The sequence below is a fragment of the Mugil cephalus genome, chromosome 16 (genome assembly GCF_022458985.1).
Source record: "Mugil cephalus isolate CIBA_MC_2020 chromosome 16, CIBA_Mcephalus_1.1, whole genome shotgun sequence".
Classification (NCBI taxonomy): Eukaryota; Metazoa; Chordata; class Actinopteri; order Mugiliformes; family Mugilidae; genus Mugil; species Mugil cephalus.
Genome location: NC_061785.1, coordinates 20,012,501 through 20,038,027, shown reverse-complemented (window position 1 = coordinate 20,038,027; position 25,527 = coordinate 20,012,501). Strand labels below are relative to the sequence as shown.

The window sequence follows — 25,527 nt, the reverse complement described above, 5'->3', positions numbered from 1 at the left end:
GTTTGCATTGAAAGTAATCCCACCCACGGAAAACTGGTGGAGGTGAACTGAGAGAATTGGGGGTTTGTGCTATTGGAAATTTTTCGATTTAGTTTTATTTTGTCGGATTGGTCTCTTTTCAGGCATGGGGGCCCGACCATTCGAAAGAAGTAAAAGTATCACCATGTAAATGGTCTGTGCTTTCCCATTAAACTTAAATGTTTAAACCACCCCTACCTTCCTCTTTTAAAGGAAAAAGTATTTTGAATTAAAATTTGACGTGTACTAATGTCATTATTAAAACCCCGAATTGGGGGTTGCATGATACTAAAAAAAAAAATGTTAAGGATCCCTTGTTTAAATTATGTCATGGTCAAGGTGCGGTGGACAAAGTTGCTTTTTGCGGGGGTTCGGGCAGGTGTCTTCACGCGATTTTCAAATCATAAAGAATTTTGTTAAAAATTGGTCCGGTCATTCTGCGGGGGAAACCACGAGTAAGGGCCCATGGCCCCAAGACATTAAAAATTACACATTTAAAATATAAGTTTAAAAAATTGGCTTTTTTCTCTTTTCTTTCAGTTTTCTATTTTTCGTTTCTTCATTTCCCATACCATTATTACTTAAATGATGTTTTTTCCCTCAACAATGGGGAGAAATATTAACGTTTTTGAGCATTTAAATGGGGAAACCAAAAGCAGGGCCTAAAACTTTTGTGTAAGTGTTTATTATCCCTTTAGGCAAAAAACTAAAGTATGCATCTTCATATGTTGTTTTCTGTCAGACATTTTAACTTGTAAATTTATCCTGTGTGGATTTTTCTGACAAACTGCTTTCAAAAGGGGAAACCGTATGAAAAATGTCACCAGTGACTGAGGAGCTCTACCAAAGAGGGATGAAAAAACTGTAAATTTGGACTTTTAAAAAATTGCAAGCTCTATTATTGAATAAGTGTGCAGGGAATAAAAACTGAAAAAAAAGCTTTTATAGATGTTTTAAAAAAGATTTTTCAATTGGCGTGGGAAGTTTTCGTCCAAAAAAAAAAGGTTCCGTCCAATTATGAAAAAGATTTTGTGTCATTTGATGGAGAATCTAAAAGCCCATTTTTTTCCCGAAGTTCGTTTATAATCGAAAAAAATTTTCGATTTTATTGGGGGTGATAGTTTTTGTGTTGTTTCCAAAATTTCTTTTTTTGGGAGATTTCTGTTTTTTTTGGATGTTTTGAAAAAACTAATATATATTATCATTCAAACACGTTTTTTAAATGCCCCTAGGTGGGGAGTGCATTTAGGAAATCTGCGGAAAAAAAGAAAAGGACACCATTGCATTTCTCCTTCAACGATTTGTGTTTCAAGTGGAGGTTTGGAGCCTTGAAAAAATAAGACAAAATTTTGGAAAAAAAACTTCTCATTAAAGGGCTAATGTAAATAAACGCAAATCTTCCGTTAAAAATTTGTCTGTTCTTCATTGACCTTTGCTCCCTAAGCCTTAATGATCAGACTGTTTTTGTTTGCTTTTAAGTCTTTTTTTGTTTTCTGCCGGTTCAAAGTAGCGGGGAAGTTCTGAAATGGAAATGTTCAAGAGGATTCGCACAGCTTTTGTGCCTGGGGTAAAAAAAATACGGAAGGCAACGGCAGTGACTGGACTGGGGTTTTGTGTCATCCCGGTTTTTTAAGAGGGGATTGAGTATTTAAACGTTCTATCATATAGGTTAGGTCTTTTTACCCTCATGTTTTTAGATGTGGTGGTGGAAATGTTAAAAACAGTTGGGTGTTTTGGGTTTTAAATGGAGGATTGGTTTGGGGCATGACAATTTTGGTCTACATGTGTCACATCTTTTTCCCCTAGGTCAAAAAAGCACTTAAATAAATCATCAAAAAAATGGCACTTGGTTGCATCAGCATTTTTTTTAATACTAGAATGGCTGAAGATCCTTGAAAAAAAAATATTTCGATGTGTATTTTAGTATTTTTTTTGGTTAAGTCGCATCCATAACATGGAGGGGTGGAGCTTATGCCTTTATGCAGCCAAAACCCCAGGGGGAGCTCTTTTTACTTTGGTTCATCTTGGGGAGTGCTCCATCACCATTTTATCAGTCTATTTCAATTTTTTTCTATTCTAATATATTTTTAAAATTTTTTTTCATGGGTAGTTGCTTTCTAGCTGCTGGGGGCATAAAAGGGAAGGGTGGTTTCATTTTTTTTCCTAAAAATTTTTATGGAAACATTTTAATCTTACCCCTCGGTCTACATTGCGGGAATTAGTTGGCGTTGTTGGGCAAACCAGTGGAGGGGGGATACGTAAAATACTCAGTACGGATTGGGATCTAAAGACGGTCCTTTGACCCTGCTTTTTCACCCCGACAGTTCCCTTGGTAAAAATATTACACAACAATAAATGAACACACTGTACTATGTGTAGGAGCCTATTTTGCATGGTGGATTATTGCCTTTTGATTTGTTTGGTCGGGTTGCCCCGTTGATGCCGGGCTTGGGTCACGTGGGCATGGGGGATGTTCCCGTGGTGATAGGGGCTGGTTTACTGCCGAGGGGGGAGGGGCGAGGGTTAGGTGTTTTTTTTTTAGAAATTTTTTGTTGACGTTTTGTCCATTTTTTTTTTTTTTTTTTGCTTTGACAAATTCGCTCCAGTGTACCCCTTCAATTTTTGGGTATGTTATTGAAACCCGTGAATTACTGCGGTGATTTAAAAATTTGCTTAAATTGGCTCAGCGTGTTACTGAACCGCTCAGCGCGTACACAAAATATACTCCCCTCTCCTTCAAGGCTTTTGAATTGAAGGAAAGTCATTACATTTTAATATCAAGTAATGATGGTTTTGCTTGTGTGTAAGTTTGACGCAACCTTTGTCAAACGGGAAAATTGACCAAAAAAAGTAAAGGGAAAAAAAGGGAGTTGATATACAAAACTGTTTAATCAAGCCGTTGTTTTGTTTTTGCTTTTAAATGTGATAACAGAATTTCCCCTCACCATGGAATTAAAACTAGCTAAACTTGGATATTTGAATTTTACTGATGACTTGCTTGACTGTTTGAATTTAGGTTATTCTATGGCGTTGCTAAAATTCAAGTGGCACAGGACAATTTTTGGTGCCCCCGATATCAGAAGAGGAAATTTGTGGGGTTTGTTGATGAAAGCTGACAAAATTTAAAAAATATAGACCCTTTCCCACGCAGGTATGTTTTTTATGTGTAACCCTTCGGTCTGAAAGACAACATTATCAGAATTGGTTTCATTGCTGTTTGCACGGTTTCAGCATCTGGTGAATATTTTGGGGTAGAGGTTTGTGCATGGCTGGAGCCAGTATATGCCCTCTCCTCATTCCCCCCCAAGATATGGAATCGGAGAGGGGGGGAAGAGTTTATGTGTGCGTTGTGTTTTTGGAAAATTTACATTTTTTTTTCTATGACACAATTCATCTTTTTTTTTCTTTTAATAAGTGAAACTTCACTTACCCTTTGTTTTTCACCAGACATTTTGGTGGCTTTGACTCTCCTTTTTAGTATTAAGAGGGGCTGAATCAGAAAAGGAAGGTTTGGGTCTTCCTTGCTGTGTGCCTGATTTAAAATACGAGGGTCGCGATTTAGCGTTGGGCACCTTTGGAGAATGATGGCCAAGGCAGCTTACATATTCCACGGCGAAAAAAAAGACCAAGTATCAAACCCCTTTACTCCAGGGAGAAAAAATAGGAATTCTCAAAGGAAAAAAAAACTTCGCCCTCTGGGGTCTGTTTGCCATGTTTTAAAGTCTGTTTTAATTTTAGTATTTAAAATTTTCTCCTTTTCACAGAGAATAACTGGTCTGAAGTAAAAATCGGGTGAGTATTTTTGGGTTGTCGTCGTCAGGGACTTTAGACCCGATGGAGATAACTGCCAGACTTTGCAGTTGGGATAAGGGCAAAGTTGTTTATAGGTATGCCAAATACTTAATCAAGCACTGTTTTTTCAAGTGTAATTACCCTTTGTGGTATTTGTAAAATACTGTACACCCGGATTGTGCATAAAAAATGGAGGAACCCCCAAATTTGAAAGTGAAGCCAAGCAAAAGTATGTGGAATATCTTGATTGTCCTTGGTGCTTTCTCCAAAATACACCATATTTCCCAAAAATATGACCCTTCTTGAAGTGTATTTGTGAGGTTAGACATGATGTTGGTTTAAAGGTTTTTGGGGGTGGCTTTTACCCTGATCCCGCGCTTTGCTTTTCACTTGGTGATGTATGGCTTGGATGCAGCTGCTGGGCCATGGAAGCCCATTCTATGAAGTTCTCTACGCCTGTTTTGAGCTAATTGAAGGGATCATGAAATTTTGAAGTCTGTAGCCATGACTCTGCAGAGAGTTGGGGCCCCTTTGGCCACTATGCGCCTAGTCCCGACCCCCCACTTTGTTTAATTTCACTAACAGTTGACGTGTAATATTTATTTGACCAAAAAAAAAGTAAATTAAATCTAATGTAAACTGTTGTTACAAAACCAATGGGTGATGTCATGTGGCAACATCCCTCTTTCAAGGCAGATGTATGTTTTTTTTCAGGTTTTTGTAATGTGTGAAGACCAAAACAAAGGTTGGTCAGTCTCCATTAGGCCAGTTTTTTTTTTTTTTTTTTTTGATAAACCTTAAAAAACCCAAAACTGTTTCACAGTTTTTTCTCACCTTTTTGTCAAGACCTATGTCTGGGTTTAAGTACTGTGTTTCGAGCAAAGATAATCCCTACTCAAATGTAGGGCTCAGTGCCTGAGAACACGCTACAAACTGCTTTACTAGGCCGTCTCCCTTTAGTTTTACGGGTTCCCCAGGTGAAAAACCCACCGTCGTCCCTTCTTTTGGGAGTTTGTTCGTGTACCCTTCAAAAAGTAACTCTGTTATTCCAGTCAAGCAACAATCAAAAACTTTACACTGGATGCACTCGCAAGGCCCCCAAAATCGAGTTATATCATGATAAAACAACGGGTCGACCGGACCATTTCTGTTTCCTTAAATAGGAAAAAATGCGCACCCTTTAAATTCTTTATTCAGGTAAAACAGAAGACTCTTTTAAAACCCTTTTGTTTTTTGGGCCTTTAAACTGAAACCAAAAGTTTTTTTGCAATTTTAATAAAAATATCTAAAAGTGTCTTTTCTGCAGGGATGGAGAAAATGTTGTCAAACCCTTAGCAAAGAGTTAAAAATTTACCTTTGAAAGGTTTACCGTTTCTTTAGGGGTTTAAACAAGTTTGCGCGCGGTCAAAATCGCCCCTTATTCGTAAATAAATTTCAAAGGGACAAAACTTTTATGAAGTTAAAAAAAAAATTTGGTTTGCATTTTTTTATGCATTCTTTTTGTTGCACATTATTGACCATTTGATTTTCTATTGGGGCTTCCCAAAACCTGTCAGTATCATCACAAAATTTTATTTAATTTTTTCCTTTTGGTAAAATACAAATTTTCTCAACTTTCTTTTAAGTTTGGGTTTTTAGATCAACTGTGGCACTGAAACCAATGTGTGGGGGGTGACTTGAAACTGGATTTAATTTTTCCCGGTGAGGGGCACGTACAACAGAGTCTTCCTTTCAGCATGATGGGAAGCGCAACCCAGGCCCAAAGCAGCAAAATAGTGGATTTGATATAACAGGCCCTTTTTGATACGATGGGGGTTGGCTTCAATGGCTTGTATGTTAAGGAGACGGAGCCCAAAGGGAAAAGGGGCACAATTTTAGAAAAAATTCTTGTGGGGGCAGTTGGTATCTTGGTGCTTTTTTTGGGGAGTATTTGACTGAATAATTAAATTTAGTCTTATTATAAATAAAAGGCAAGACAATTTGTATTTTGTTCCCTTTAAATGTATGTTTGGAGTGTTTAAAAGGGGGAAAAAAGGTAGTTCGGTTTTTTGTTCCCTTAAAAGGGTCCCTCCGTCAAAAACAACCCCAAAAATTTCCCCACGTGGTCTAGAGGCCAAAGGGAAAAATATTAATAAATCCTTTTCTTTGTAATTTTAAAATTATCTTGGGGGGCTTTGATAAAAATAAAAATTTCTTAATTTTTGAAATAGTTTAGAAGTAAAAAATTTAAAGAATCAAACCCTTTTTGTTTCCGGCACACTTGGGTTGGCAGATTCATTAACTGCTTCATAGTTTAAATTTTTATTGAGGGTTTTGTGGAGGAAATTTTGCGTGTTTCTAATAAAATTTTCCCCAAAGAAAACATGCAATTTGGAAAAAGTCTGGTCCTAAAAAGAGTGCCCTGTGAATCTCTTTGAAAACCCCCTTTATAAGTGGACAAATTTCGACCCTTTGCACTATTAAGATTCAAACCCGTTTAATGGGAGTACATTTAATCAGACAAAACAAAGTTTTTTTTACGTTGGTTGTGATAGTTGTGTAGAATGTGAAGCTTAGTTTTAGTTTGTCCCCCCCCATATTCAGTCCCTTTTTTGGTTAAGTGGGGATTTATGAGCTTTTGGATGTCAGTGTCAGTGGGGAAAGAGGGAAAATCCTACAGCAGCCCGTTACTCTCAAAACCCCCGTGGGGTCTTTACAGGAAGTTCAAGGTTTAGGAAGGTCAGGGTCAAAATTTTTACATTGTTTGTGATGTTTTTGGCCCCAGATTTACTTTTTTCTTTCTTTTGTTTGTTTTTTTTTTTTTGTTCAGGGGAAGAATTTTAGGTAAACCCCGGGGTGAAGATGTTTTTAAAACGGGGAAAAAAAGATTGGTGATTTAAACAAGCCATTTTCAAGGGAAAAATCTAAGGTTTGTTTTTTAACGAAGGTTTCTTTTCGAGCAAAAAAGGAGGTGGTTTTTATTTCTTCCTTCAATGGTTTTTGGGTTTTTATCGTCTCCTAGGGGTTGGAAAACCCCCTGATTTTACAGGAAATCTTTTCACGGCAAAAGCCCAGGTACCCCTTGTCGGTTAATTTTTTATTTAGGGGGGGTGTATATTAAATGATTACTACTTTAAAATAATAAAAATGATTTCAATAATTGCTGTTCTCCCCGTTAGTGGGAAGAGGTGCTCCAGTTCAGCGGTCTCTACAAATGAAAAAGTTGATGAAAAGTCAGCATTTTGTTACAATTGAAAGGTTTTTTATGTTTTGTTTTAAAAAAACATATTATATTTAACAAAGGGGTCTTTTTTAAAATTGAAAACCCAATAATTCAAATTGGTTTTTAGTCCCCTTTGCTACCAATTTCCCTTTGGAAAAAGGGAATTTTGGATAAAAAGTCAAACAGTAATCAAGGTAATTTTCTTCAAATAAATTTTCTCGTATTTATTTTGATGTTTATTTCTCATATTTAGACTTAAAACTTGGTCTTTTCTAGGTACAAATGTAACAGGGTGCTGAATTTCCAGTGGTGATCAGGGTTTTGTAAAATCGGGACAAAAAATTGGGTGGTTTTAAAAGTTGAGGGAATGCATGGGGAAAATTGAGCGATTGGCCCCAGAAAAGTCTCAGATGTGATTGTGTGGATCAAAAATGGGACCCCCCTGGTCTCTGTTTAAATAACTTATCCCTCGGCTCCCTTTCAGATCGCCAAAAATGTCAAAGGGTAAAGAGAACAGCCCGTGTCCCGGGCTTTGTTGTAGATACAGAAAACAAGTCAGTGTGAGGCTGATACATTTTCCCTTTTAAAAATTTATCTATTTTTGATTTTTGAAATGTTTTTTTTATAAAAATTTAATATTTATTTGTATTTCTAACCCCCCTGAGGATGTTGAGTGGGGGACTGTGAGGTGCATAAGTTCTGGGGGGAGGGGGGAGTGCGCCTAAAAATTTGCTAGTTGCCCGGGATCAAGCGGTAATTTGGGGATTTCGAAAATAAGTGTACGGGGGCTTTTTTCTAAAAAATTTTTTTTTTTTTTTTTTCCGATTGGTTTTCCCGCAAAAATTTTCCGCGGGACGGGGGCGGCCAAACCCGAACTTTTTTTTCGCAGATTAACAAAACCCCCTGTTGGGGGTGACGATTTTACCATCGTGTTATTTGAGGATAAAAAAGCTTTAAGACCCCCATTCTGTCCCCTCATCTAGGTTTAGGAGAAAAAGAAGTGTATCCTGAACCAGATTTCACCAAAAGGGTTTCGGAGGATCGTGGGGGGTTGGCTTTCCTAGTTTACCCCAGCCGGCCCGTATAAAGGGAAAAACAAGGACTACACTACTTTAAAAGATGGGCTTACGAAAAATACAGCCAGTAAGAGTGTTTTGGGTTTTTAATTATTAAATAGTTTCAGTAGTTCTCCCTTTCTGATTTGGTATAATTTATTTTATGGTGCAACAAAACAATGTGTATAAAAGTTTTTTTTCCCTTTATCTTTAAGGTGGATTTTTTTAAGAGTAAAAACAATCAGATGTAAGTGAAAATGAGAAGGAGAGGAGGATTTGGGGCCCCTGGATGCGCCTGGCAAATGAAAAATGTAAAATATCTGTGTCAGCAATTATTTTAGCCAAGTTTTTGTGGAGGAGTGAAGGCACCTATGAATTTGTAAATTAATGTGGTTTGAGTATTTTTAGTGTTTTCGTTTTTTTTCCTTGCTGCAGAAGTCCCCTATGTGGGGAAACAAATTGATGTTAGTCTTGCTTTCTTCATGCCCCAAAGCAGAAAAAAAAGGGGGCACAACATGGAAGTTGTTCTAACCAAGCCTGAAACCGGCAAACAGGGTTTTTTTTTTATTTTCATTCGTAATTGAAAAATGCTTGGTTTTGGGAGAATTCACTCCCTTGTCATATTCATTGGGGTTTTTGGGGCCCCAACCCGAAATTTAAGAAATCCAGTAAATGCTTCATTAATAGGTAGTTTATATTTCGCACTATGAAATGAATTATGAAATATTTAGAGTAGGAAAAAAGTTGTCAGATAATTTGCACGCATGGTTATTTATAGGGTCACGTTTGAAAAAGGGTTTTTGATTGCTTTAATTCCCAAACGAAGGTGGCTTAAACTTTGGGGTATTAGGTTAGTGAGTGTTATTAGATGTGGTACAAAGGAAGGGCTTTAGAGTTCGTTTTACACTTTTTAATCCCCAGTTTGAAAAGAGCAGTTATTAAAACTTGACAAAGAAAAATTTCTGTATCAATTTTTTTTAAAAATTGTGTATTAAAGTGTAGAATTTAAGATTTGTAAAGAAACCTGTTCATCAAATAAAAGTAAGTAAACCTTTGAAGAAAATGTTAAAAGTGGGTATATGTTTGATATTTTTTATTTGAATTGTGCTGGTGTAAGTTCTGAATGAAATAAAAGGCTTTATTTTATGATTATCTGTATTTTTATAAATAGACAAATTACAATACATTTTTCAAAATAGGTAACCCGCAGTGAATAGAATATTTTTAAAATTTCTTTATTTAACTGGATTCATTAAAAAATTCCTTTATTTTAAAAACAAAATCTTTTATTGCTTTTTGTTATAAAATGTAAACTTTTTGGGAAAAACCCCTGTAAAGATTTGTTTCTTACTGTATGTAAGTATATAAATCAGAGGTTACGGGGGATTTCACGGCTGTCATATGGGGTCAACCCCTAAAACAACAAACAAGGCTTGAGGTTTTGGGCGGTCAAAGCAGGAAAAGAGAAATGAAAAAATGTGGTGAATCTGCTGTTAGAACTGCTGCAGGAGAAGGCATATCCCCCACTATCTTTTCAATGAATGATCTGAATTTTGAAGTCTTGAAAAAGACCTGGACATCTGCACGGGCCGATTTACTCCCACTCATTGTTACAGCAGCTACCTGGAACCAAGATGTGTCTGACTTGCACAGCAGAGGGCCTCCTCGATCCCCCTATAAAAAACATTAAAAAAACAACAACATGAGTTTGAAAATCCATGCCAACAAGGTTTTTAAAAAAAAATGAAAATAAGGAAAGGTTGGTTTATTGTTGAAAAATGTTGTTGTCGAGTAGGATGCGGTATCTAACTTCTACCAGCAGAGGGCGCGTTCGCTACACTGGGTATTCAGGGACAAGGGACATCTCGCGTGAATACGTTCAGAGAACGAGAACACACTTGAGTGTGAAGCTATTGTGTGCGTGTGTGGCGAACTGTGATTGTAAAATACATATTTTTGCTCTTTTGCACTTTCAAATTAAATGTATAGTGGAGGGCAACTTCACTCTGCACCACGCTACATGATCGCTGTAGCTCACTGCTTCAGCCAGTTGTAAAAGTGCAATATTGGAGCCGGATATCTGACTTAGCAAAATGCTCACAACACCCAAAGATTTCTCAAAACTATTTACAAGTCGATGGCCAAGCAAAACCTTCCACTCACTGACATTTTTAAAGTTTCTGTAAGGAGGATAAAAGGTATTTTTAGAGCAAAATCTATAGTATATGATGTCCGAGGCCGTGACCAGGCCGAGCACAGCCAAAACCAAAACTGACAACACCAGACTGGACCAGACGGAGCCCTGCTTACTCACCCTTGGACCTCCAGAGTCCCCCTGAAAAGATGGAAAGAGCACAGTGTGAATTTTACAAACTCCACACCACATTTACCACGAGGAGAGACATGAAATAAAGCAGCGCGTGCAACTGACGATGCACACTCTCAGGACCATACTCAAAGTTCACTACAAAGTGGACTCCTCCGACCTACTGTATCACCTGATGAACATGACATAAGATCCAAAGGAGACAGCACAGAATTTCTTATTTAGAGCAATAGAACTGAAAGAGAAGTTAATGATAAAATCCAGTGATGATGATGCAGTCGAGGAAGGTGAGCAGTTTAGTCCAGAACTAATTCAGAGAAAATTCCTCCGGTCCATAGAGACTGGTCTTTACAGTGATGCGGTTAAGTTCCAGCTCAAGCCGTATCTTAGTAATCGTACTGTCACAGATGAGGTGTTAATTGAGAGAATCAGTGAGGCTGCAAACTTAGAACAGGAAAGACAACAAGAACTAAGAAAGACAGTCATAAAGAAGCCCCCAAAAGTCAGTGAAATACAGGCGGAGGTGTATCCACCTGACACCTCAGTAGCAGTAGTTGACACTGTTACTCACTGTGAAGCAGGGGGGAAGGGTAAGAAAAGTCAGGCGACCCAAGACAGAGATAGACCCAATAGAAGCACTCAAGGCTGAGGTTCTAGAAATTAAAAAGTTGATCGGCCCAGGGGTTGTAGGGCGTGTCAGGAAGCTCAGATAGGTGACTTTTGCAGACATTGCTTTAAGTGTGGGCAGGAGGGGCATCTCTCCAGAGCATGTCGACAGACCAGAGAGCAGCAGGGAAGCGAGACTGGGCTGCCGAGCCAGGACCCTCGGTAGCCTGTGAATCATCCAGTCTCAACCTGCAGCAACCTGTCCCCCCTCCCACACCGTCTCAAATCTCATCAGTCAACTACCTCCCACCAAGACACAGGCAAAAGCTCATCAAGTTGGTTACGATTCGGCTCCAGTCGTGGCATTATGGGACTCAGGCGCTCAGGCGACCATCATTAATGAAGAATGGAGAAAGCTGCACTTACCACACAGCACGGTGCGACCTCTCAGTGAACTGTTAGGCTCAGACATTTTATTGGGAGTGGCAGCCAACCAGACTGAGATCCCCTTCATGGGCTGGGTGGAGGTAGAGTTTAGGCTAGGGAAAGAATCTGCCATGACAAAGCCACTTCTAGTACCTATCTTAGTGTCAAGTGACCCACACGTAGCAGCAGAGCCCATAATTGGCTACAATGTGATAGAGGAAATAACAGGAGAGGGTAGTCAGACATCAAGGACAGAGACCATCCATACTGTATGTCAAGCCTTCCAGATAACAGTGAAGACAGCACAAGCACTGCTTCAGCTTATCCATGCCCCCATTAGTGAGGAAGATGTAGGAATTGTACACACAGGGAAAAAAACACTCTCTCTAGGCGCTGAACAGGTCACCAAAGTGTATGTTAACGTCAACACTGGGGCTCAGTATCATGTCCAAGACTTGCTCCTAGTCCCAAGTGAAGAGCCGACATTGCCAGAGGGGGCAGTGATAGAGGAGGGTCTAGTCAGTGTCCCCAGAAAAAGGTCAGGTTATGTAGCAGTCCCCATCGTCAATACCAACAAACACAGTGTAACCCTGACCCGGCACACTGTTCTTGGTCACCTGCAAACCGACAAAACCACCTATGCAGCCAGTGTTGATCAAATAACCAGGGTAGAGGGATTAAAGTCACGAACTAACACAGCATCAGGCCCAGGTGACAACTCAAAAAAACATAAACCTGCCTGGTGGGATCCTCCGGTCGACCTTAGCCACTTAAATGAGGAGCAGAGGAGAATTGCAAAACTGCTGAGAGAGGAGTGTCACGCGTTCGCATACGACGATGACGACATCAGCTCAATCCCCTCGCTGAAACTCCACATCACGCTGCACGACACCACCCCAGTAAGGAAAACGTACATGGCAGTCCCAAAACCATTACACCAGGAAGTGAAGGAATGTACCCAGGACTTGTTGAATCGGGGCTGGATTAGTCCTTCCCTTTTGCACTCCGCGTGGGATTTCCAAAGAGAATTCACCACGACATGGGGAGAGAGTTTGAAAACCAGCTGATGGACCAACTACAGAAGAGCTGTGACGTGCGGGGGTCCAACACAACATGTAACCACTCCCAAGGCAACGGGAAGTGTGAACCGTTCAATAGAACTATCTTATCAATGCTTCACACCCTCACAAGTGAAGTGGAGCAGTGACAGCCCGGTGTATGAAGTAGCACCTGAGGGAGGAGGTAAGACTTGCGTGTTGCACAGGAACCGCCTACTCCCATGTGACAGTCTGCACTTGGGGAAACCGGAAACCGCCCCTGCAAAACAAGAGAGGAAAATACAGACACGGACAAGAACAAGACAACGCCAAAACAGCAAACCAAAAGAAGACTCAGACAGCGAAAGCAGTGTTGACATTGAGCTGGTGTGTCGTTTTCCATATGACCAAGAACTGAGAGAGTCAGAGAACTGCAGATTTGAATCCAGAGGCAGAGCCATTTGCACCAGCTCTGATGATGCCAGACGGAGCACCAGAGCTGGAAGATGCAACGGTTGTTCAAGAGGAGGCAGAGACTGAAAACAGAGGCATCACAGCTGATGGAGATGGTGAGAACGACACTGCAGAGCCTGGGGAAAGTCTACAAGAGTCATCAGAGGAAGATAATCCTGACTCTCAACCAGCGACCAGCTACCCGCAGCGTCACAGACACCATCCCCGAATACTGACCTACAACGCCTTGGGTGAGCCGAAGTGGGTGAGAGCGGGTGTCCCCAGCCTGCAACCCACCGGTCATGTGGCGACCGTGGGTATCACTAGACACCTTAGACCTTACACGAACATTACTCTAGTTCGGAGAAAATGGACTCTGAAAATCAGAATGGTAAAATTCTATGGACTGTGAAAAAGGGACAATTCCGGGAGAACACATTGAACTGGTGCTGTACAAACGAAGAGACTGGTAACAGACTAAAAGAACTGGGGCTGATATGAGTTCTAGTACAGAGTTGATCTAATTGGGGTCCAGAGTACAGTAACTGATGATTAGTGGTATAGGTCTAAATGGGTCAGATACTTTGATAAATGGGTACTGATTGAATTGAATGTCAAGTGCCATTTTAAATAAGTAATACCATGTTTTCAGTGAGAAAAAAATCAATGTGTGAAAAGGTACTATCTGAAATGTCTGGAGCCATTTATTATCAGAGCCATCAGTGAGGGTATATAACTATAATATTATTATTTCCATTTAGTACAGCTCATGTTCAGAGTGTGGTGAAAATTGTCTGTGTGTTTTCTAATAAGGAAAGGTTGGTTTATTGTTGGAAAATGTTGTTATCTAGTAGGATGCGGTATCTAACTTCTACCAGCAGAGGGCGCGTTCGCTACACTGGGTATTCAGGGACAAGGGGAATCTCGCGTGAATACGTTCAGAGAACGAGAACACACTTAAGTGTGAAGCTATTGTGTGCGTGTGTGGCGAACTGTGATGGTAAAATACATATTTTTGGAATTGGGTAATTGCTACGTGAATATGTTATGTGTGAGTTTATGATCATAAACTCACACTCACACACATAGTAACCAGAGAGGTGTTAATGGTGTGAAGACAAGCAGCGTATTATCGTACCGTGTGAAGACGCGTATAACTGTTCTATAAAGTGTGGTTTAAATAAATGGGCACGTGGGTAGAGCATATAATCCAGAACACACAGGCAAATTGGCCTGATGTTAGAGTTTGGTATTGCACATGCTCCTCAAACTAAAGGATGTTTCTTCATTAGGTCCCTGCACCTTTTAGTGAAGATTTTTTTTTTCTTTTTCTGTACGTTGTGATAAGTAAATGTTCAGTTCTTATTCATTATTAGATTATTAACTGTCTCATCTAAGAAGAGCATCTCATCCCTCCAGAGGTCACTTTAAACACACACACACACACACACACACACACACACACACACACACACACACACACACACACACACACACACACACTCACACACACACACAGAGCCTTGGAGAGCATGTGACAACATTGCTAATCTGCCCTTAGAAATCGTCCTTTCTCGATCGTCTTTGCTTGGCAAGAAGGGGGGACCAGCAAGTCTGCAAAAGGTCGAACGTGGAGGGAGTCAGGGTGATCAACACTTTTTATCCTCTTAAATTCCTCGCTCGTTGGAAGTACATAACACAACATTTAAAGAAAAGTGGGCACTGAAATTTGATGACAGTGGTACATTTTATAGCTAGTGAGCATGAGAAGAGCTTCACTTCCTGCACAGGGGCAGAATGAGTCAGCACATACAAGTGTGACGGTGTGAGAAAAGAAAGGCCTCACCGGTTGGTCAGTTACCAGTTTGGAAGAAGTTATTCATCTTTTCAAATATCAGTGAGTGACTGGCCAGCTGTTAATTATGTAACTGGAATTAGAATTCTGTAATTAGTCACAAAGTATCTGGAGAGAGACAACAGAGAGACAGAGAGATAAGATTACAGGGAAAGTTGAGCAAAAAAATGAGAAACGGTTACTGTTTCATGAGGGGGAGGATGTCTCAGTCATGAAATGGTAGCGGGGACAATCAATCAACTCATACATCAGATCTTTTTGGTATTTGACTTGTCTTGGAAGAAGCCAACCAACAGTAGAAACAGAAGAAAGGAAGTTCAATTCAGTTTTATTTATATAGCATCAACGTTAACTACAATTTAAAGTGATGGTCTCATGTTCTTATTTCTTTGGTTTCATATCATTAATTAAGTTCTGGTTACCATGAATTTAACAATACCAATGCTGTGTGCAATCAAGGTCCAAAATAGCCTGTTCTTTAGGTCTATCAAACAGAAAGAGTTTGTCAGTGTGATAACCCCTCCTACATCTGAGTTCCTCTAACTGAGTGTCTTGGTTTGGAGCTGTCACCTTGTGATTCTTGCATTTTGCTTTCACCATCTCCCTCTTTGGGGCTCAGCAGCAGAAGCATTTTTCGAAGTTCGAAGTTTTAGCTTTTTTTCTTTCCATGGGACTAACACAATGGGCTGGGTAATTGTTGCTACACTGTTCTTGTCAGGTAAGTCTGTGCATTCAGATCTTGTCTTGCGTCATATTTGCCAACAGTTTTAATTTGACCTTTTTATTTTATTTGATTACATGACATTAAGCAAGCTGTAAGCTGTTTGATGCCCATTGCATGCAGCAAATGTTATTAATGACAACCGTTATTTGTGGAATTTGACATAGATGCAGATAGAAGAACAATTTAAGATGAATATATGTGCCTTTTATCCTTTCATCCTGAATATAAGAGAAACTGTGAAGATTTACATTCTAAATTAAGGACTCTAAAAAAATGTATTGCTCAATAAATTGATTTCCTTGAAAATATGTTTTAAAAAGAGCCACTGTGTGATACTAACACCTCAGCTCAAGACCTCATCTGATGCGCTGGCTGCTTTTTTTGTGTGGTGTTGAAATGCTATTAAAGGTTATACACATTTCAGTCCATACATCCTCTTCATCTGTTTCAGTGACACCCTTACTGCAGCCATTTACGTGATATTTTCTGTCACTTTCACTTGTTGAAGCAACAAAGACTATAATGGCTCAACAGGGGCTTTTTCAGTGATGAAAAAACAAAACAAAAAAAGACCACGAGCTGAAGAAATATTTTGATTTATTTCCTATTATTTCTTGTAAATTCCACAGCAGCAGAACTCTCACACGATGTCACTGTTGGACACTGAAATGTAAATGTAATTAACAGATGACAGTAAACATCGCCCTGCCATATATTTATGTAGCAGCATATAATTATGCGGCTGGGCGTGGCCAGGAGCCAATTATGATGGGGTCGTGGATAAAAGAGCGGCCCCTCCTACGCCTCCTCCCTCTGTCTCCCGCTGGCGTAATTTCCGGGACGTCCTGTGTGGCTGCAACAGGTAACTCCGGGGGCCGCGTACGTTTTTGCCAGTTTTGTATTTGCGGGAGCCTTAACTATTTCTGTGCTGTGACAAAGGGGCTGTGGGTGGATTCTGGCTCCATGTGGTCTCCTTGTCTGGTGCGTATCCTCTCTCGTTGTGCTGGATCTCTCGTTATCAGTAGTTTAATGTAGTGTGGTCACAGGTAAATGCTGGTAGCGGCTCGCTGCTCTTGCCTCGTCTCACTGGTTGCATGAACAGGTGCTGTACCATAAGGTATGTAGTTCATTCTTTCTGAGTCTAACCTGTCCTGTGGGGGGAGCGATCGGGTATTTAATTTCCTTTTTGTTTAAGTAGGATCAAGTCCATCACCTCCATTGGCTCCCTTCCGTCTGCATGACCTCTGCTGCTTTGTCCTGCTTCAAGTTCCTGTCCGTCCGTGTAGCTGTTTCCCGGTTCGGGTTTGGCTGGCTCCGGCGTGCTGCGGTGCTTTGCTGCCGTCCGTCCTATTGCGCTGGTCGCCCACCTGTGGTTGGGTCGTTCGCCTTCGCCGCGGCTCGTAGCAGCCGCCGTTCTCGGCTGCCAGCGTCCGCTCTTTTTTTAGTGAGGGTTTCGTGACCCCTTTTATCTGGTTCACACTTTCGGATTTCGTTTTTCATTCAATTCCGATTGTGTTCAATTGATGCTGGCGATTTGATTTGTATTAGCAGTTTATCATTTTATCTGGTGATATTTTAACTTTGTATATTTGCTGATTATATTTGGTGCTTTTCTTTTTGTTTCAGGGGCTGTCGGCCTGTAGTGGTGTGGGTGATCGTAGGAGATCCTCCTGTCTGCTGTGCCGTTCTCCAGGGATGTGGGTCGTTCACGGGTGTGCTCTTTTCACGTGTGTCTGGGGAACTTTTACTTTGGGGACCCCTCCTTTCGCTTGCCCTAGCTACTTTTAGGCCGAAGCCCTTGATTAACTTGTTTTTTGCATTTTCTTTTGTTTGGATCCTTTGTATTAATAAAATATTATTGTGACTAATTTCATGGGCCACGTCTCTTGCTTGTCGAGCAACGGACCTGTATTGTGTAAAACCGAAGATCTGGTAATAGTAATGTCCTTAGGGTGAGTACCTGAGGTGGCGTTGTCTGGCAACAAGTATACTGATTTCAGTGTAAAAAACTAAGTACAATTTATTAGCCCTACCGCCCCGCCACATATATATTCGTGTGATGGCATTGAAACTGGTGAGAATGAGAACATGTTTTTAAGGAGGCTAATTTTAGAAAATGTCATGTACTGCCCCCCCCAAAAAAAAAACACGAACAGCAAAAAATGATGAGGAAATCTCACACGTAGGCTCGTAGAGAATAGAGACTTATCAGCTGCAGTGGAAGATATTATTGTTGCTTTTCTTTTAAGTTCATATAGAATTCAAACAGTTTTGCTTCTGCTTTTTATAAATTGCAGGCGTTGTAAAAATTCTATATGCCTGCATATGCATGCATGGATAGACAGTTATAGAGTAAAATAGGTTGAAAGGAAACACTGAAAACAACAGGCCAGGAAAGGATCTCACACACAGGAAAGTCCTGTTTGGTCAAATCTGGTTTACGTCAACTTGACCTGGACATGTGAATAATGAGAATTTCCAGTCACAAAACCATAAGTTGGTCAAAACTCAGAAAACATGATTCTACTGCAAAGAACAGGTTATCATTTATCCGCACACATCCACTTCTGTGTTGATTTCTAATAGTAAGTGGCAAGAATTAGAGTCAACAGGGTCAGCCTCGCAGACAACCAGGCTTCACAATGAATCCTTGAACGTCAAAAGAATCATTCCTTCTGAGCCACTATGTTGAATATGTCTGACTTTGGTGCTCCGTAGTGGCTTCAGAATAAGACACCGTGGGCAGACCGTACTGTTACACCCCAGAGATAGACTGAAGGCAACACAAAGACCAATGACATCACAAACAAAAAACACATAGTCAGATTAATTAACTTCCCCATAATCACATTGCGTAAACGGTTCTCTCTTCTGATTCCTTCAGTTGTTAAAAGCTGCTCTTTGTTTCAATATGATCCCGTGGCTTGGAAGACCCTGAACAACCCTGCAGCAGGTTTTGGCTACCAGTGGTGCAAAGACAATCAGAGTAAGTCAGACGATGCACTGTGACGCTGAATGTGGGTTTTATGCAAGATGCAAGATTTGATCAGCTAACAACTCTTAGTACACTGCCCTCACCACACTGTTTTTGTTTGTTTGTTGTTTTTTTATTACTTCTTATTAGATTGGTCGTCAGTGCCCCACTTGAACAGTATTCACCAAATGACAGGGGGGAAATATTTACCTGCAACATCAACAACGAATCCTGTGCTAGAGTGTCACCTTCAGGTGGGCAACTTTTTATTTCTACTCATACTGCATCACACACAAATGTATTTTATGTTTTATTGTGGTTTAAACTATCTTTAAACCTCTGTTGAATCATTCTCTACAGTGCCGAATTATGCAGTGAACATGTCTCTTGGTTTGACATTGAAAGCTAATCCCACCACACAGGAAACACTGGTGAGTAGGTGAACTGCAGAGAATTGCAGAGGTTTGTGCTACTTGGAAATATATCTACACAGCAAAATCAGCATACCCAAATTAACACTGTAAGAGTTAATGTTAACACTTTTAAAGTGTCTATATGGATCCACAGCTCCGAGTGTTAATTTAACACTTTTTTGAGTGTTGATACTTTTACACTAAGTTAGTGTTAATTTGACTCTTCTTGTAGTTAAATTTAACACTGTCTAACAACAACCAGTTTTAGGGTTTTTAACACTTCTATGTAGTGTTAGCAATTAACTTTCTCACAGGACTATTTCTTAACGACACAAGTGTTGACTACTTGGGAAATAAACTAAAATCAAAAGGTAGTCATCTTTGGCAGTTCAAAAACTCTGTGTGTGTATGTGTGTGTGTGTGGGGCTTTATTTATGTTTTTACTACTAATTAGGATTGGTCTCTTTTCAGGCATGTGGTTCCGACCATTCCTATGAACTGTACAAGTATCACCATGTACAATGGTCTGTGCTTTCCCATTACAACTTCCAATCGTGTTCAACCATCCATACCTTCCTCAATTGAAGGTAAAAGTATATTGAATTGAAAGTTGACAGTGTACTAATGTCATTGATTAAAAAGCCCAGAATCTGGAGGTTGCCTGATACTAAAAGGAAAAATGTTCAAAGGATCCCTTGATTAATTATGCTCACTGGTCACAGAGTGCCGGTGGACAGAAGTTGCTTTTTCTGCTGGTGGTTCAGGCAGCGTGTCTCCAGACGATTTTCAAACCATGAAGAATTTTGTTAAAAATCTGGTCCGGTCATCTCTACAGGGAAACACACAAGTAAGAGGACCGTGGTCCCAAAGACATAAAATAATTACACAGTTTGCATCAAATAAATGAATAATGTGTTCTTTTCTTTCAGTTTTCTATTTCCCAGTTCTCTTGGGACCCCAGAGTCCCATTATTACTTTGATAATTTTTTCTCATCTACACCATGGGAGACTAACATTGACCATTAATCCAATTAGGGGAGGAACTACACAGCAAAGGCCATCAAACATGTTGTATGAGTGCTGTTATTCTGCCATTATATGATTTAAAATGCTAAACTATGACATCTTCACCTTGATTTCCTGTCCAGACAATTTTTTAACATGATAAATTAATCATTGTGTGGACTTTACTAATACAACTGCTTTCAAAAGAGGCATTGTATGAATTAAAGTTTTACACCATGTGACTGAAACAGACCCAACCAAAGCTGGACATAAAAACTGTCAATAGCACTAAAAATGGGGGTTTTATATGGGTAATAAAGATTAAAATATAATTTTCTCATTTGGCAGTAACAACGTTTTCACATCACAAAGAGGTTCCAAACGAAATATGAAGAAGGTCTTGATCGTCATTACTGATGGAGAATCTCATGACCGGAATGAATTACCACAGGCTGCAACATTAGCTGCTGGGAAACACATTGTTCGATTTGCTATTGGAGTGAGTACAAATTATGGATAAATATTTTGGATCTAGATGTGGGTTCACTGCTAGCTTGTGTGTTGAAGAGTGAGTTGAGTGATTCTCTGTAATCCTAGTTTAGAACCTAATTTTAATAACTCAAACCATATATATAACATCTCAAACACGTTGTTTCAATGTCCCTAGGTGGGGAGTGCATTTGAAACGTCTGCAGCAAAAAGAGAACTGGACACCATTGCATCTGCTCCTTCAAATAATTATGTGTTTCAAGTGGACGGCTTCGGAGCACGGAGAAAAAAAATAAGACAGAATTTGCAGAACAAAATCTTCTCCATTGAAGGTGCTAATGTAAACTAAACGTCAAATCTTCAACGTTGAAATTACTGTACATGTTCTATCATTGACCATTGCTTTCTCAAGCCTTAATGACTTGACTGTTGTAGTTTGCCTTTTAAGTACTGTTTTGCTTTTCTGTCACAGGATCTCAAGCAGCGGCGAGTCTCTGAAAATGGAAATGTCTCAAGAGGGATTCAGCGCAGCCTATGTGTCTGGGGTAAATAAAATCACAGGAAGGCGACTGGACAGTGACTGGACTGGAGTTTTAGTGTCATCCTGGTTATAAGAATGAGGAACTTAATGTATTTAAAACTGTCTCATATCATATAGGTTAAGGTACATTTTAGCCTCATCGTTTTACAGATAGTGTCGTGGTGGAAATGTTCAAAACAGTATGAGTGTTATCTGGTTAATGGAATGGATTGGTTGGCATGACAACTTTTGGTCTACATGATGTCACATCCTGTTTCCATAGCGTCAAATAAGCAACTTAAATAAAACTCATCAGAAAAATGGACACTTGAGTATGCATCAGCATTATATTAACTACCTAGAATGGCTGAAGCCATCCTTGAAAAAAAAATATTCGATGTGTATTTTAGTATTTTATTTTGGTTCAAGTCGCATCCACTAACATGGAGGCGGTGGAGCTTAATGACCTATACTGCAGCCAGACACCAGGGGGTGCTCTTCTTACTTTGGCTTCACTCTTGGGGAGCTGCTCCATCATCCATATTTATACAGTCTCTGCTCTATTCTCTATTCTAATATATTATATAAGTCTTACAGTAGGTAGATTAGCTTCTCTAGCTGCTAGAGACATACAACTGAGAGGTGGTTATTTTTTTTTTCCCTCAAATATTATGAAAAACACTCATTACTCCTCTGTCTACATTGCAGGGAATTCAGTTGGCAGTTGTTGGTGCAAACCAGTGGAGGGGAGGATACGTAAAATACTCAAGTACTCGATCCTCAAGACCTCTCAAGACCGGTTCCTTTGAGCCTGCTTTTCTACAGCCTGACAGTTACCTTGGTAAGAATATTACACTAACAATAAACTACACACACACTGTACCTACTGTACACCATCATGCACAGTGCATGTGCTGCGTGTGTGTAACGTTTGACAGCAACACATTGATCAGAACAGGAAATTGACCGAAAAATGTGAAATGAGAAAAAAGGAGTTGAATATTACGAACATGTTTAATACAAGTCACGTTGTTTTGTTTTTGCATTTAATGTGATACACAGAATTCTCCTCACCACTGAATATACACACTAGCTAAACTTGGATATTTGATATTTTAACTGATGACCTTGCTTGACTGTTTGAATTCTAGGTTATTCTATGGCAGTTGCTAAAACTACAAGTGCACAGTGACAATTATTGGTGCTCCACGATATCAGCACAGAGGAATTGTGATGGTTGTTGATGAAAGCATGACACATTATAAAATGATTGATCCATATCCACAGCAGGTATGTATTTATGTGTAAGCCATACGGTCCTGAAAGACAACATTATCAGAATTGTGCTTCATTATGCTGTGTGGACAGTTTCAGCAATCTGGTGAATACTTTGGGGCAGAGGTTTGTGTCATGAGAATGAGCAGCCAGTATACTGACCTCATCCTCATATCCGCCCCAATGCATATGGAATCCGAGAGAGAGGGAAGAGTTTATGTGTGCCAGTTGAAGTATTTGGTAAATGACATTATAGTTTTCTAATGACACAAATCATCTATTTTTCTACTTTTAATAAACGTGTAACATTCACTCTCATCCTTATGCTTTCACACCAGACAGTTGAGTGTCGCTTTGACTCTCCATTAGTATTAAGAGGGGCTGAATCCAGCAAAGGAAGGTTTGGGTCTTCTCTTGCTGTGCTGCCTGATTTAAATACAGACGGGATCAGCGATTTAGCAGTTGGAGCACCTTTGGAGAATGATGGCCAAGGCAGCATCTACATATTCCACGGCGAAAGAAGACCAAGTATCAATCCCATTTACTCACAGGTGAGCAACAATAGAGAATTCTCAAAGGACAATAAACACATTCGCCATCTGGGGTCTGTTTGCCACTGCATTTAAAGTCTGTATAATTTGAGTAATTCAAATTGTCTCATTTACACAGAGAATAACTGGCTCTGAAGTCAAGTTAGGACTGAAGTATTTCGGCGTGTCGATCGATCAGGAGTCTTTAGATCAGAGTGGAGATAAACTGCCAGACTTAGCAGTGGGATCAAAGGGCACAGTTGTCTTACTCAGGTATGTCCAAAGTACTCTAATCAAGCACTGTTTTGTCAAGTGTAACTATACCATTTTTTGGTCATTTGTAACCTACTGTACACCACAGATTGTGCATAAAAAATGGATGTAAACACCAAGTCTTGAAAGTGAGGCCAATGCAAAAGTATGTGGAATATCATTGATGGTCATTAGGTGCTTTTCTCCAAAAATACACCATATTGCCAACGGTATAGACCTTTCTTCCAGAATTTTCCTTGTGAGGTTAGACACTGATGTTGGATGACAAGTCTGGTGGTGTGCTTTACACCACTGCATCTGGCACTATTGCATTGCACATTGGTGATGTTTGGCTTGGATGCAGCTGCTGGGCCATGGAAGCCCATTCTATTAAGTTCTCTACGCACTGTTATTGATCTAATCTGAAGGCATCATGAAGTTTTGACATCTGTAACATCGACTCTGCAGAGAGTTGGTGACCTCTGGGCACTATGCCCCTCAGCATCCACTGACCCCGCTCCACTTTGTTATAATATCACTGACAGTTGACAGTGTAATATTTATTTGACCGAAATGTCAAACTCAAATCTAATGTCAGAACTGTAGTCTACAAACCAATGGGTGATGTCACTGTGGCAACATCCATCATTTACAAGGCTCATGATGTATTCTTTTGTCAGTATCTTTTGTAATGTGTGAAGACCAAAGCAAAGGTTGGTCAGTCGTGACATCTAGGCCAGTTTATTTCTATTCTTTTCTTTTTAATAACACTTTAAAAAAAAACAAAGCTGTTTCACATGTTATTTCTCACCTTTTCCAGATCAAGACCTATCATCATGGTTGAAGCTACTGTGTCATTCGAGCCAAAGATAATCCCTACTCAAAATGTAGACTGCTCAGTAGCACTGCAGAACACAGCTACAATCTGCTTTACCATGACCAGTCTCACTTCAGCATCTACAGGTTCCTCAGGTGACAAACCTACCGGTCCGTCCATTCTTTGGTATGTTTGTTCAGTGTACCATTCAAATGTAACTCTGATCTATTCCAGCTCAAGCAACAATCAAACATACTTTCACACTGGATGCCACTCGCAAGGCCCAAAGAATCGAGCTTATATCACTGATAAACAACGAGAGTCGACCAAGACCATTACTGTTTCCTTAAATAGGAAAGAATGCAGCACCTTGAAATTCTTCATTCAGGTAAATCAGAAGACCCTGATACAACTATTTTGTTTTTAAGAGTCCTCTAACACTGAATCCTAACGATTCTCACAACCTTGACAACAAAAAACTTCATAATAGTGTCCTTTTCCTGCAGGCATGTGCAGAAGATGTTGTCAGTCCACTTAGGAATGAGTTAAGATTCAGCTTTGAAGGTTTATCATCTTCTCAGGGCTCAAACCAAGTCTTGCACAGCAGGCCCAAACTACAAGCCATTCATTCAGTAAGTAAATTTAAAGGCACAAAACTTAGCATTTATGTAGTTAGAAAAACATATTTGTGTTTGCCACTACTTTTTATTGCATTCATTTCATTGTTGCTACATTATTGACCATTTCGCATGTTACTATGTGGAGATGCTCTCCTAGACCATGTCCAGATATCATCACAAACTTTGATTTAATTGGTTCTTTCTGGTAAAATTCTGGTAAAAGTCTTGTGGAAATGAGCAAGCATGATTATTGTAACAAAGGAAAACATGCTAAGGTGAGGGAGGATGGGACAAAGAGGTTGTGCCAAATAAAATGAAAGTAATATAACAAAAGACGGCCTATCTGAGCTACCTCTGGAAAAAGAAATCAACAAAAATTCCTAACTGGCTTGTCTACCAAGAGACTTTCCCCCAAAACAATACAGCGGTGGCACAACCCATAAACCTAGTGGAATAACAATAATCACCTACGTGAGTGCACAAAATGAACAGGGTACCCCGTCTTACCTAGTCCAAAAACCTCCCACACAAACCTGAACACACAAAAGTCGCTGCAAGAGCACTAAGAGACAAAGACAGCAAAATCATGTGCAGCCAAATTCAAGAGGCAGGAGAAAAGAGGCTGAAGGCCTGAGACGTCCTCCATCTTAAGGTTTCTCCTCTGTTGTGATTGGCCAACTGACGAGGTAATCATCCAATAGCCTGTCTACACAGGTGAGCAGCATCTCTGCAGCCATTACCTGAAGAAATAACACAGGAAAGGGGAGGGGGGAGTCACAAACACACAAAGTACCTGGCTGCCTGGCACGTAACAGTAATACTATATTAATAAATCCTAAACCTTTGTAATTATAAAATTAATCTCTGAGTTGCTTTGATCAAAATAAAATTACTTTAATTTTAGAAGTAAGTTTAGAAGTAAAAAGTTGAAAGAATCCAAACCTTTGTGTCTTCCAGGCACACTTGGAGCTTGGCAGATTTCATTAACTTTGGCTTCATAGATAAATATTATTGAGTGTATAGTAGAGGAAATTCATGCAGTGTTTTCCTAATAATATTTTCCAAAGAAAACGTGTATACATTTGAAAAGTACTGGTCCTGACAGAGTGCCCTGTGAAACTCTATGACAAACCTTTGT

General features: G+C 39.8%; 2 protein-coding genes across 2 annotated transcripts in view; both read left to right on the top strand.

Moving 5' to 3' along the window:
* The first annotated feature begins 1,563 nt into the window (after positions 1–1,563).
* Positions 1,564–24,345, top strand: LOC125022022 (integrin alpha-L). Its single transcript, XM_047608287.1, has 9 exons — positions 1,564–1,585; positions 21,604–21,736; positions 22,047–22,185; positions 22,270–22,410; positions 22,509–22,721; positions 22,840–22,973; positions 23,773–23,924; positions 24,004–24,157; positions 24,276–24,345. Exons 3-8 carry the CDS (start codon positions 22,129–22,131, stop codon positions 24,117–24,119), a joined length of 813 nt encoding a protein of 270 aa, XP_047464243.1. The 5' UTR covers positions 1,564–1,585; positions 21,604–21,736; positions 22,047–22,128; the 3' UTR covers positions 24,120–24,157; positions 24,276–24,345.
* The window catches only part of LOC125022830 (integrin alpha-M-like), a 38,831-nt gene continuing 28,725 nt past the window's right edge, over positions 15,422–25,527 (top strand). Inside the window, exon 1 of the mRNA XM_047609771.1 lies at positions 15,422–15,488. Within this exon, the coding sequence (XP_047465727.1) occupies positions 15,452–15,488 (37 nt within the window). The 5' untranslated portion in view covers positions 15,422–15,451. The remainder of the gene's footprint in view (positions 15,489–25,527) is intronic.

What these genes read in the sequence shown, in the direction of transcription:
- LOC125022022 (XM_047608287.1), top strand. Translation starts at nt 22,129, where the DNA reads ATGGTTGTTGATGAAAGCATGACACATTATAAAATGATTGATCCATAT. An exon ending in TTGATCCATATCCACAGCAG is followed by an intron (nt 22,186 to 22,269) that starts GTATGTATTTAT and finishes GGACAGTTTCAG; the next exon opens with CAATCTGGTGAATACTTTGG. An exon ending in TCAATCCCATTTACTCACAG is followed by an intron (nt 22,722 to 22,839) that starts GTGAGCAACAAT and finishes TCATTTACACAG; the next exon opens with AGAATAACTGGCTCTGAAGT.